The 14,501-nt window shown below is 45.3% G+C and overlaps 1 protein-coding gene across 1 annotated transcript; it reads left to right on the top strand.

The window, feature by feature from the left end:
- Positions 1 to 907: 907 nt before the first annotated feature.
- On the top strand, positions 908 to 13,563 carry LOC115195588 (PR domain zinc finger protein 1-like). Its single transcript, XM_029755613.1, has 7 exons — positions 908 to 1,114; positions 3,024 to 3,302; positions 4,334 to 4,453; positions 5,550 to 5,802; positions 9,198 to 10,243; positions 11,893 to 12,021; positions 12,248 to 13,563. The coding sequence occupies exons 1-7, from the start codon at positions 1,088 to 1,090 to the stop codon at positions 12,752 to 12,754; spliced, it is 2,361 nt and encodes a 786-aa protein (XP_029611473.1). The 5' UTR covers positions 908 to 1,087; the 3' UTR covers positions 12,755 to 13,563.
- The last annotated feature ends 938 nt before the right edge of the window (positions 13,564 to 14,501 follow it).

Genomic DNA, 14,501 nt, shown 5'->3' with positions numbered 1-14,501 from the left:
ATGTAACAACAGCTGTAAATATATGGGCCATGACAGTGTTATGACCATATTATGACAGGTTATGACAAGTTATGTCAGCTATTATGACATGGTTATAACCTGGTTTACACGTGCTAGGGCTGAACAAGCTCTCTTGACCCTGCATTGTATGTGTATATTTTTGCCAGTCAAATGCCAAATACTGATGTCTACAATAACATTATTTCAGACCGCAGCTGTCAAGCAAGGTGGTATATCCGATTTCTAGACATTCACAAAGCCTTACATTTTGTCCTCAACTTCAGAACACTTCAGCTAAATACAAAATGTTCGCAGATACTTCAAGTGACAGCCGTGACATTTCAATTATGTGAGAGTTATAGACCTAGTCTATGCAATTTTGTCAAGGCAGAACCTGTAGGAAACATTTACATTTAAGCTCTTGAAATTATGGTTGTGGTCATGTTTTGGAAACTAACCAAAGTCTTGGTTTCAATTTGAATTCAACTCTCAGTTTCAAAGAACTGACAAGAAAAAGTTAACTTATTTGAATATTTTCAAACAAACACTGTCTCATAGCCCCTCTCTTTTCCTAAATCTTAAATTAGGCCCACAAACACAACATAGAACAACATCGCTTGACATATATGCATTCACACCCAAGGAAGACAGAAACGGGGGGTTGTGTTAGAATCTCAGAAAAAAAGAAAATGGAGAAACGTGTGTCTGAACCGGACATATCTGTGTGACTGGCGATGCACCTCCTGGAGAGAAAGCTTTTGTTGTTCTTCTTATCTTAGCACGAGCCCCCGGGGCAGAGAGTGAGAGAATGAGCGATGCATAGATGAACAGATCACTGCCCCCAAGGAGGAGTCTCACACACAGAGGAGGAAGATGAGGGAGGAAGAGAGAGGGCAGACCCACACACCCGAGAGAGAGAGAGTGAGAGAGAGAGAGAGAGACTCACACACACCACTGTCCCTCAGTTGCAACAGGTACACGCAGTATAAGAATCTCATCAGAGAGAGCGCGAGAGAGAAGGGGAAAGAGAAGGAAGGAGAGGGACCATCAATTACACAGACACTCAAGGATACAGATAACCTGCTCTATGTGTGGCTCCTCTCAAGGCTTCACAGTAAGTACTCCACCTCTCCTTTACCATCCCTCTATTCTTCTCATTCTACTATAGTGTGCTCTGTGTGTATGTATAAATTAGGACAGCACAGATTTCACCTAAAGTAATTTTTTTGTGTCATAATGTGACGTGTGACTGTGAGACAGCGATAGTGATGTATGAGTTTTCATGAAGTTTGTGAAAGTTCTGTATGTTCTCAGTCACACACTGCACAGATTTCACATCACTCCCCTTCCTAAATTTCCTTTTTTGTGTCATTTGGTGTGACAGTGTCATACAATGAAATAGATATGAGTTGTAGGCTTTCATTATTAGATATTTGAGTTGTAGGCTTTCATGAAGTTTGTGAAACTATTCGTTTTCAGTCAGTCGTGGCACAGATTTCACATCACTCCTCTTACCAAAGTTCATCTTCCTTTGTGCCGTAAGGTGTTAGGGTGTAATGGTGATATTTTTAAAAGTCAACAGTTTACAACTTCTCATGAGGCCACAGCTGTGTGCCTTTGGCTCATCATGCATTGATTTCAGAGTGTAGTTTCATAACGTCATGGTTTCAGAGTGAGCTTTCACCGTCTGTTGTGAGACTCATTTCACTCTGTGGTGATGCGTACCAAAGAAACGTGAAATGTCATCCATCAATCTTGGTCGATGAGTGTACAGTACAAGAGAAGATCAGTTTCCTCTCCTCGTATGGAGGAGTATGATGCATGTTCTAATAAGATATCATTGGTATTAAAAAATGCATAATAATTATTATAATTATTATTTTATGTGCTATGTTGTGACCATCTCAAAAGGTGTTGAGGATATGTCAAACCAGTCTACATACATTTTGGAGGACTACAATCCATTCAGAAAGGGAAAGTGAAGATAATAAAAGTTAGGAAATCTATACCATCAACTGGGATAACTTGAAAAATAAGAGCAAAACGGGTCCTCTGTAGCTCCATTGATAGAGCACGGTGATTGCAACGCTAGGATAGTGGGTTTGATTTCCAGGACCACTCATATGTAAAATGTATGCCTGCTTGACTAGTCGCTTTGGATAAAACCGTCTGCTAAATGGCATTTCAAGTTACCAGCTTCTGACCTTTCGCAACATTTACTCCACCCACACCTCTGCACTTACCACAGGTTTACACCTGCAAAGGCCCTCCAGGATTGGCATTTTTCAGACTAACTCTAGTCCTGTTCATGTCTTTGTCCCGTCTTAATTAAAGGTTTTTCCCACTACTGAGTGGATTCCGGGCTGAGCTGTAATGCACTGGCTTGGTCACGCATCCATCATAGCGGCTGGAACCGTTCTGGAAAGGACAATGTGAAAAGAGAATGTCCGGGTCGAACACCAGACAGAAAGACAGAGGAACAGACAAACAGAGAGGCAGGTAACTGGAACGAGAGCCAGGTCCCAGTTAGTGTAGAGAGGAAGTCTGGACTGATTCACGGGGAACACTGGTTTCCTACTTGTGAAAGTGGTGGTCGCCGCGCCTCGGCTGACGTGCACAGGAACCTCTTCTTGTAGCCTGGCATCGTGTTTTGGACGGTCACAGGATGTTTGGAACGGTGGGCGGCGATGGTGGAGGGAAAGTTAGTTAGGACACCCCTCTCCGACTGATTGACAACCCTCTTTCCCCTCCGCCACCTCCTTCCGTCTCCGACTGTCTCACACCTCAGCTTTCTTGCTTCTAATTTTAGCTCCATTCAAAACAGAGTAGAGCTTCCTCCTTCAGCGCACTTCATCCGCTGTCTGTGATGCTTAGAGAGAGAGAGAGAGAGAGAGAGAGAGAGAGAGAGAGAGAGAGAGAGAAGGATATAAGCAGGTACAAGAAAAAATGGAAATTGACATCCTCAATTATTTGGGCTAATGCACATCATAGTTCTCATACTCTTCTGTGGTCTTATCCCTTAGGCCTCCTCTTCCTCCCAGACCAGCACAGCCATGTTAACCTCAGATGTCTCCCCCTTTCCCCACACTAGATCGGTCTCCACCCTGGCCATGACCGACTCAAACCCCCAGGACATAGACATGACCCTCTGGAGTGAGGCCGATTTCCAGGAGAGGTGCACCTACATCTTGAAGGACCACCCGTTGGACCCGGGTAACCACCCAGAGAACCAGAACAAGACCAAGGCTGAGAGGTCTCTACCCCGAAACTTGGTCCTGAAACGCTGCCCTGACTCTGCAGAGGTAGGATATACTGAAAGCGTGAAGACCACACTGTCCTGTATATGGGGGATGTGCTTAAAAAATGAAAGTTGAGATTGAGAGAGTTAGTATTTGAATGCAGGTATGTCTGAGTGTTTGTGTTTTCATGTGTGTGTGTGGGAGAGTGAGTGGGCATGGTGTTTCTTTGTGGGGGCCTTCTAGTGTGTTTGTGTGTGCTTGTGTGTGTGTCGGTGTGTTTGCGTGCACACAGGCACGTATGCGCACATGCATGAGAATGTATGCCTATCTGTTCATAATGGGTCTGTGTAATGTGTGTGTGTGTGTTTATGCATGTGCATACGGCTGTACTATATTTGTTCTGTGTGTGCATTTTGGAAAACTCCCCTTACATCACTCCCACATCCTTCCATCCTTCCTCCGGAGGAAGAAATGCTTGTCACACTGTTGTCTTTCCAGCTTTTCCTCTCTGTGTCTTTTACGCTGTGTACATCTTAAGACAGATGGCAAGACAATAGACACTCCTTAATTTTGGAATTAATGAATTTGTTCAAAACTGTACAACTATTGTCTCTCTCTCTCTCTTTGAGTCAACTACTCACCACTGCAGTGCTAGCTAGCTGTAGCTTATGCTTTCAGTATGAGATTCATTCTCTGATCCTTTGATTGGGTGGACAACATGTCAGTTCATGCTGCAAGAGCTGATAGGTTGGAGGACATCCTCTGGAAGTTGTCATAATTACTGAGTAAGTCTATGGGGGGAGGGGGGGGGTGAGAACCATGAGCCTCCTAGGTTTTGTATTGAAGTCAATGCACTCAAAGGAAGACGGAAGCTAGCTGTCCTCCGGCTACACCATGGTGCTACCCTACAGAGTGCTGCTGAGGCTACTGTAGACCTTCTTTACAAAATAGTGTTTTAATCAATTTATTGGTGACGTGATTATATCTATAGTTTTATCTAGAAAATATAACTTTTTAAATGTTTTACATTTGTTCTTTTTATGAAATTCACTGAGGAGGATGGTCCTCCCCTTCCTCCTTCCTGTGTTGTACAGGTGCTTGGGGTGACCAGTCGGGAGCTCATTCAGAAGGGGACACGGTTCGGCCCTCTCGTGGGCCAGACCTACAGCAATGACATGGTGCCCAAAGATGCCAACAGGAAGTACTTCTGGAGAGTAAGTGAGGGGCATTGTGAGATCTCATTGAGGTCAAATTCTGTTCACTTCAACAGGGAGTATGGGGATTGCACAAATTGACACTTGTGGTCTCACATCCTGTATAATGTGTGTGTGTGTGTGTGTGTGTGTGTGCGCTTGTGTTTTTATGCCAATGTATTATTTTTGCTTTACTGTGAAGGTTGTGTGTGAAGGTGTGTGTGTGTGTGTGTGTTTTCTCGTTGGGGAGGAGGTCACACACACAGCTGTTCGGTTTCAGTGACGCAGCGCAGTTTTCCTCTCACTGCTCCTCTCGGCAGTGCCATGGTCTCACTGCTGGGAAACACACGGGCGCGCACACACACATATACACACACACACACACTGACTCTCACACTGACTAAGCAAGGAAGTGGCCTAGGGCCTGCGAGCCACGACTTCCACTTGCATACACACAGCTAACGGCTTAGGCCTGCAAACAGCATAGTCATGACACAGACCAACAGACTATACACAGTCCCGACACAATATCTAAACAACTGGGCCACTCCACAGACATGAGATTAACACAGCCATAACACAGACCACCTGGACTCTATGAAGTCATGAGTCAATCTGCAAACAACACTGCTTCCAGACAAAGACCAACAAACAAAGTGATATAAAGCAGATTAGCAGATTGAGTGGAAAACTGTGGTAGTGCACAAATCCAGAGAGAAGGATAAAAAAAAATGAAGTCTGAGGGACTCTTTTTCTTTTGCTCTCCAGGAATGTCTAGCCATTTAGGTGTGCTGTATTGCTACATACTGTAGGTATGACATTGAAATTAGAGTGATATAACACAGTCAGTTGTGAACTGACTCGAGTAGAGTTGTCTTACTGTCATTCCGGTAGAAAAAAAACACATGACCCCACCACTACCACTACCACCACCAACCAAAACCCTCCACACCTTATATGATAGATAGAACAACATCCTGAGTGACTATTTCTCACGTCATATTACTGGATTGATGCCATATCTTTGGTTTCAGAGCCGTGGGAGAAGGTTGTGTTAATGTAGTCATCTAATTCTCTCTCTCTCTCATTCTCTCCCTCTCTTCTTGTCTCTCTCCAGGTATTCTCAGAGAGTCGGTTACATCACATCCTGGATGGCTTGGACGAGGAGAAGAGTAACTGGATGCGCTACGTCAACCCGGCCCGTCGTCCAGAGGACCAGAACCTGGCGGCGTGCCAGACTGGCATGGCCATCTACTTCTACACGGTGAGAGCCGTGCCACCGGGCCAGGAGCTGCTGGTGTGGTACTGCCCGGAGTTCGCCCACCGTCTCAACTACCCGCCCCCCGGAGAGCTCTTCACGGAGAGAATTGGTACGTTTCTGAGATGGATTCTGTAATGCAGAGGTCCTAAACTTGTGGCCCGGGAGCTACATCTGGCAGCAGGTTGCTGTTTTGTGGCCTCCTCGACTAACATCAGATTCATATAGGAATCAAGCCTGGAACTAATGTACTTAATAAGTTATACTAGACCAGCCTAACGGATCCAATCCCATTTGATCCAATCTAATACAGAATGGGACAATATGGGGTCTGTTGGACTTGTATTCACTGTGGTGATGGGATGTGAAAAGCAATATGGTCAATGAGTGTTCGGCACAACGCATTGAAAGGAGTAGAGCAATTCCTAGAGTTTCCCAGAGCAATGGGTGGATGTAGGTGGTTATTCAAAGCCAAAATCGCTCAGTCAATGATCCAGTCGACTGACAAACTCTTTGTGTGGGTGTTTAACTAGTAATAAAAGTCACACCCACAGGCCTTTGTGAAGGAGTGAGACAAAGCAGGAGAGGAGAGAAAGAAAGGAGAGAAGATCTAGCTCCAGGTGTCACCAGGAGTGGTTTTGTCTCAATAAGGAGAGACCAATTTCAGGTCCCAAGGCAAAGTTAAAATTTCCCTTTTTTCAATCACTCACTCGCTCGCACGCACGCACACACACACACACACACACACACACACACACACACACACACACACACAGACACACACACATCTGGCTGCTCTTGAAGAGGAAGAGCGTGAGGAAGTGCTCTATTGACGACTTGAACTTCCTGGCGAGGCATTCCCACTGACAGATTGGTATCTCCAAGAGTGTTGGTTGTTTGTTTGCCTAAGAGCTCAACTCTCAGGAAGAGAGGGAGGGGTGGTCCTGTGGAACAAATTGGAGCTAAGGCTTATGCGTGTGTGTCTGTGTGTGTGTGTCTGTCTGTCTATCTGTCTGTCTGTCTGTCTGTCTGTCTGTCTGTCTGTCTGTCTGTCTGTCTGTCTGTCTGTCTGTCTGTCTGTCTGTCTGTCTGTCTGTCTGTCTGTCTGTCTGTGTGTTACCAATCCCTGACAGTACAGTATTTGATCTAGTTACAGATTTCTTCTTTATTGAGAGTTTTGGCTTTGTGACACCGACTCTTAAATTTGTCATGGGTTAGACTAGCGCTGATGTGACGCAATGCAATTAGTCAGACAGATATTGGTCATTTAATACGTTGATAGGCTGTCGGTAAACTTTAACCCTTTGTGGCTTTGTGTGAAGTCAGTGTGTGAGTTCTCACCACAGTGCAGTTAGTCTGATCATTAGTGGTGACATTCGGCACAAGCAATTGGCAGCGCGCAAGATATCCATAACATTTCAAAAAGGTTGAGAAGGAACATCATTCTTGTCGGATGTGGCAGGGCTTGCAAACTATTACGGATTACAAAGGGAAGCCAAGCCGCGAGCTGCCCAGTGATGCGAGCCTATCAGACAAGCTAAATAACTTCTATACACACTTCGAGGCAAGCAACACTGAAGCATGGATGAGAGCACCAGCTGTTTCGGACAACTGTGTGATCACACTCTCTGTAACCAATGTGAGTAAGGCCTTTAAACAGGTCAACATTCACAAGGCCGCAGGGCCAGAGATTATATGCGCTGACATACTGTCTTCACTGACATTTTCATCCTCTCCCTGACAGTCTGTAATATCTACATGTTTCAAGCAGACCACCATAGTCCCTGTGCCCAAGAACGCTAAGGTAACCTGCCTAACTGACTACTGACTCGTAGCACTCAACATCTGTAGCCATGAAATGCTTTGAAAGGCTGGTTATGGCTCACATCAACACCATCATTCAAGAAACCCTAGACCTCCTCCAATTTGCATACCGCCCCAACAGATCACGCAATCTCTATTGCACGCCATACTGCCCTTTCCCACCTGGACAAAAGGAACACCTACGTGAGAATGCAGTTCATTAACTATAGCTCAGTGTTCAACACCATAGTGCCTTCAAAGCTCAACACTAAGCTAAGGAACCTGGAACTAAACACCTCCCTGGATCCTGGACTTCCTGATGGACTACCCCCAGGTGGTAAGTTTAGGCAACAACACATCTACCATGTTGATCCTCAACACGTGTGCCCCTCAGGGGTGCGTGCTTAGTCCAATCTTGTACTCCTTGTTCACCCATGACTGTGTGGCCAAGCACAGGAAGCATCATTAAGTTTGCAGTAAACAAAACGATGGTAGGCCTGATCACCAACAATGATGAGACAGCCTATAGGGAGGAGGTCAGTGACCGGGCACTGTGGTGCCAGGACAACAACCTATCCCTCAATGTGAGCAAGACTACGGAGCTGATTGTGTATTACAGGTTAAGGGGAGCCGAGCACGCCCCAATTCACATCGACGGGGCCGTAGTGGAGTGTGTCGAGAGCTGCAAGTTCACGAACAAACTAACAAACTATCATGGTCCAAACACACAAAGGCAGTCGTAAAGAGGGCATGACAACACCTATTCCCCCTCAGGAGACTGAAAATATTTGGTGTGGGTCCTTAGATTCTCAAAACATTCTACAGCTACACTATTGAGAGCATCCTGACTGGTTGCATCACCGCCTGGTATGGCAACTGGTCGGTCTCCGACTGCAAGGAACTACAGAGGGTATGTAATGTGTACGCTAGGAGTCAGGAAGCAAGTACCGGGAGTGCATTTAATAATAAATGGCGTACAGACATAAAACCCATAAAAATAATCAATAACGCCTGGGGAAAGAACCAAAGGGAGTGACAGATATAGGGGAGGTAATCAGGAAGGTGATGGAGTCCAGGTAAGTCTCATGAAGCACAGGTGTGCATAATAGTGAATAAACTGGTGACGTCGAACGCCGGAGAGGGAGAGCGGGAGTAGATGCGACAGGGTTGTGCGTACAGCCCAGTACATCACCGGGGCCAAGCTTCCTGCCATCCAGGACCTCTATACCAAGCGATCAGAGTAAGGCCCTAAAAATTGTCAGTCTCCAGCCACCCAAGTCATAGACTGTTCTCTCTGCACCGCACAGCAAGCAGCTCCTTAACAGCTTCTACCCCCAAGCCGTAAGACTGCTGAACAATTGATCAAACGGCTACCCAGACTATTTGCATTGACCCCCATTTTTACACTGGTCCTACTTGCTGTTTATTATCTATGCATAGTCACTTTACCCCTACCCCCGCACATTGACTCGGTACCGGTACCCCCTGTATGTAGCCTCGTTATTGTTATTTTATTGTGTTACTTTTTTAACTTTTGTTTATTTACCAAATATTTTCTTACTCTGCATTGAAGGTTAAGGGCATGTAAGTAAGGTCTGCTATATTCTGTGCATGTGACAAATAAAATTAGATTTGATTTGATTATTTTGTGTGACAAAACTTTACCCTAAGTATGTGTGTCTGTGTCTTTTTTTTGTCCCACAGAGAAAAACAATGTTTGTGGAAAGAGTTCAGGGAAGACGGGGCACAGCATGTCCGAAATCCTGAGGATGGAGCCCACCAAGCCCGATCCCACTTGCCCCCGACTGCCCGAATCGGCACTGTCCCCAACTTGCAGCCCTGTCCTACCCCTGTGCCCCTCTGTGGTCTACTCTAGCTACCCACCCATCCCGTACTGTAGCCCCCCCATCCCCAAAAGGTCCCTCAGCAGCCGTGTCAGCCCCCACATGCACTTCCCTGTCAAGCCCAGCCTGGGCAGCCCCGTCACAGCCAAACATTACACTGTGTCGTCATTGCCAGGTCGCATGTACCCCAGTTCGCTGTGCAGTCCCTACCTCATACCTCACTTCCCGCTTGGCATTAACAGCCTACTACCTCACACATACCCCCTGTACAGTGACAGAATAGCTCCTCATATGCCATTTCCACCTCACATGCTGCCTTTTGAGGGGTACCCGCACTTTCTGCGCCCATCTGCCAATGCACACAAAGAGCTCCTGCTTGCACTGACCACTACCCAAAAAAAACTCTCACTGCCCAATGGCAGCAGAGATCATCCCCTCGCACTGACCAAAAGCAAAAAAGACCTCAATTGTATGCCGACCAATGGGTGCAAACACCTTGGGGACCATGTGCCTTCACCAAAGAATTACCTCAAAAACCTACCTTTGACACCAACAGACAACTTCAGGGACCCCAAGCATTCACCTGCCAGCAGCACCTTCGATGACCAGCCTCTACCAGCCACCTCCAGGGCCTCTTCCATGGCAACCTGCCTCGCACCCAGGGCAGGCTCACCGCTGGCGGGCCTGGCTGCCTCTTCTGACTACCTCCCCTCCAAGGGCACATCCACCCTGCTGAGCTCCAGCCACAGTGCAGAGGAAGGGGCAGTGGACCTGTGGAAGGCCAGGCATGGTGGACAGGTCATCGGGTACAAGACCCTGTCCTACCCGCTCACACGGAAGAATGGGAAGATCCGATACGAGTGCAACATCTGCAGCAAGATCTTTGGCCAGCTGTCCAACCTCAAGGTCAGTCAGTCCCTGATCATATGGCCCATGTCTGAGATTACAAGTACTTTATGTTTAGATGATAGTTTATGCTAACATGATATCATTATTGAAATAGTTTTGCTTATGGAAGTTTGTGGTCATACGAAGAACCTGAAAAAGGCTAACAAAGTATGAAAAGAAGAGTATATACTCCCAATTACACTGCACGCTCCTAATTACCACCTTTATTGGATCGATAGACAACCTGGACTCATGGATAGACGTAACAAAGTAAATACAAATCTGGGACACTGAAATGTATATGGTATGTTACGTTTGTTATGGTATATATTAATTTGTGGATGTCCATCTTCCATTTCCTATGATACACTATACATACAAAAGTATGTGGACACCCCTTCAAATTCATGGATTTGACTATTTCAGCCACACCCGTTGCTGACAAGTGTATAAAATTGAGCACACAGCCATGCAATCTCCATAGACAAAAACTTGCAGTCCGACGGACGAATCCGGGTTTGACGAATGCTACTTGCTCGAATGCATAGTGCCAACTGTAAATTTTGGTGGAGGAGGAATAAGGATCTGGGGCTGTTTTAAATTTTTTGGGCTCGGCCCCTTAGTTCCAGTGAAGGAAAATCTTTCCTGTTTGAGCATGACAATGCCCCCGTGCACAAAGCGAGGCCCATACAGAAATGGTTTGTCGAGATCGGTGTGGAAGAACTTGATTGGCCTGCACAGAGCCCTGACCTCAACCTCATTGAACACCTTTGGGATGATTTGGAACGCCAACTGCGAGCCAAGCCTAATCACCCAACATCAGTGCCCGACATCACTAATGCTGTTCTGGCTTAATGGAAGCAAGTCCCCGCAGCAACGTTCCAACATCTACTAGAAAGCCTTCCCAGAAGAGTAGAGGCTGTTATAGCAGCAAAAGGGGGACCAACTTCATATTAATGGCCATGATTTTGGAATGAGATGTTCAAAGAGTAGGTGTTCACATACTTTTGGTCATCTAGTGTATGTTACAAATTACAATTTGTATGATATGTTATGAATTACAGTTTGTATGATATGTTATGAATTGCAATTTGTACAGTATGTTACAAATTTGCAGTAAGTATGATTTGCTACAAATTATAATTTGTTGTGGCTAACGTTAGTTGGGGCTAACGTTAGCTAGGCTATGGGTTAGGGGTTAAGGTTAGTGTTGGAATTAAGGTTAGGAGTTTGGTTAAAGGGTTAGGGGAAGGGTTAGCTAACTCAACAAGTAGTAAATAGTTAAAAAGTTACTAATAAGCTAAAATGCTAAAGTTGTCCATGATGAGATTCGAACACACAACTTTTGGGTTGCTAGACGTTCATGTTACACACCAACCTTTGCTTTAGGTAACCTTCTGTCTTATGTAACCATACGAAACCATAACATATCATACTAATTTGAGTGTCCTGGATTTTTTTTTACTATGTTACGGCTAGTGTATGAGACCAGGCTGCAACAAAGGTGGTAATTGGGTATATAGGGGCTTCTGTTCTTTTCATGAAATAGATTTGTCTCATCCTCTGTTTTTTGTCTTTCCAATTCTTTCATTTCCTTTTTATTTCCTTTTTCTTTCTATGTCTCTTTCTGTTTCCTTCCTTTCTGCTATTATGTTTCCTGTCTCCAGGTCCACCTGCGCGTCCACAGTGGAGAGCGGCCCTTCAGGTGTCAGACCTGCAGTAAGGACTTCACCCAGCTGGCCCACCTGCAGAAACACTTCCTGGTTCACACTGGGGAGAAGCCACACGAATGCCAGGTATACTGACACTTCACTGATATGTCATGCTTCACTGATACCATCATTCTTCACTATGGTATGCTGCACTAAGTTGCCAATGGGAGCACAAAATAACACATCATAATATTCCCAAGCAAGCCTGCGTAAAATCTCAAACTAATCTTACTCTACTGCTAAAGGAACACCATTAATGAAATTATTACTCTCATCCTTTCTCCCCCCATCTCTCTCTCTTTCGCTTCAGGTGTGCCGCAAGCGTTTTAGCAGCACCAGCAACCTCAAGACCCACCTGCGTCTCCACTCAGGTGAGAAGCCCTACCAGTGTAAGCTGTGCTTGGCCCGCTTCACCCAGTATGCCCACCTCAAGCTCCACAAGCGCCTGCACACTGGCGAGCGCCCCTACCACTGCCCCCACTGTCATTGCGCCTACCTCAATTACTGCAGCCTCCAGGTGCACCTCCAGGGTTTCTGCCCCTCCGGACCCGACCCCTCGGGCCCTGTTCCCTCTGTTGAGGAGCTCCACCGTGTCAATGCCGTGATCGAGCAGTTTGACCTGAGCAAGGCTGCGGAACGCTTGGAGGCAATGGCAGCGGGAGCTGAGGAGGAGAAGGGGAACAGCAGCACTAGCGTCCTGCTGCAGGAGATAGAGTTGGAGCGGAAGAGCTCCAACCATTTTAACGGCACCAGTGAGAATATGTCACTAGTCGAGCGTGGCCTACAATGCAGCAGCGAGGGAATCCTCTGTCCTTAGGTTGCATTATCACAGCCGCCCTCTACCTCTGCATTCTGGCTATGTCAAACAGGAGTCAGGTCATGTGACAGCCCACTAATACCCTTTTCAAACTACTGAGCCGAGGTAAGCCATGGCAAAACGAGTTGTACTGCACTGACCTGGTTATGCATCCACATACAGTGTATAGTGTTTGCAATGTACTGGAAAGGACAATGTGAAAATGAAATATCCAAGCCAACACAGTACAGCTTGGTTCGGTAATGATAGTGTGGAAAGAGTACAAGAGACAGCGTACTAATAATCCATCAGGGTGACAGTGGCCTGATAGTGACCTTTACTGTTTGAAGCAAGGCTTTGTCTCTATTACAGGGATCTTTACTCTCAGGGCAATGTGAAGAACAGTGGAGGCTGCCGAGGGGAGGACTGCTCATACAAATGACTGCAACAGAGCGAATGGAATAGCATCAAACACATGGAACCATATGTTTGATGTATTTGATACCATTCTACAAATTCCGCTCCAGCCATTACCACAAGACCGTCCTCCCCAATTAAGCTTCCACCAACCTCCTGTGGTGAATAAGTGAGATTTTACCAGGAGAACATTATTATCAGAGAATATAAACATTGTATTGTACCTATGATATCCTCAGCCTTATTATTAATTTATTATGCCATTTTTTGTAACCTGAGGAAGCCACAAAGACAGAGACTTGTGATCAAATGTTTATAACAGAGTTTTATTTCCTACTATCTGTTTTTGTCATTTCTTATTTCTTGATGATGTGGGGCAATAATTGAAAATAAACTATTCATGCATAAAGAAATAATGTGCCTTACTTTACATTTGAATTTGTTTATTCACATTTGTGTGTATGTGTGAGTGTGTATGTGTGTGTGTGCAGGCTTGGATAGGTTACTTTCTTAATGTCATCCGTTACAGTTACTAGTAGTAGTAGGTAGTCCAAAATTGTCATCAGTAATGTAACTTTTGGATTACCCCAAACTCAGTAATGTAATCTGATTACTTTCCATTCATTTTAGATTACTTTCCACTTAAGAAGCATTAGAAGAAGACAAAAAGGATCCATCAAATGCATTTGGTGTGTCATACTGGTCTCTGATTTGTGGTCAGACTCGCTCAGGTGGAACAAACTTAAACGTGTGCCTTTTTTCAATGCTGAATTGAATGTCATTGAGAAAACACAAAGATGTTATTTTACATTTATATTGGAGTCATTTAGCTGATGCTCTTATCCAGAGCTACTTACAGGAGCAGTTAGGGTTAAGTGCCTTTCAAGGGCACATTGACAGGTTTTTCACCTAGTCGGCTCGGGGATTTGAACCAGCAACCTTTCGGTTCCAGCTACCACGCTTAATTACAAACATCCTTTCTGAATTTAAAAGTAACCCAAGAAGTAATCATCTCGTTTTTCAAAAGTATCTGTAAACTGATTTACAATATTTTTGATAAATTCCGTTTTTTTGCCATCAGATTACATTTAATGTAATCAGTTACTCCCCAACCTTGTGTGTGTGCATGTGTTCATGTGTGCGCGTGTGTGTAAGAGAGCTGATTTAATGTGCCCCATTAGGGAAGTTGTTATCTTGATTACCTCTCCTTCCTACCGCTGTTACCCACATTGTATTTCAGAGCCCCGGTAAGGAAAGACATCGCTGGCACACACTCACACAGACAGTCTCCCTCTCTCTCTTTCACTCACGCGCTGGCCTCTCTCTTGCACAGGCTCATGATCTCTCTCTC

The sequence above is a fragment of the Salmo trutta genome, chromosome 1 (genome assembly GCF_901001165.1).
Source record: "Salmo trutta chromosome 1, fSalTru1.1, whole genome shotgun sequence".
NCBI classification, from domain to species: domain Eukaryota; kingdom Metazoa; phylum Chordata; class Actinopteri; order Salmoniformes; family Salmonidae; genus Salmo; species Salmo trutta.
This window is presented reverse-complemented; position numbering and strand designations above follow the sequence as displayed.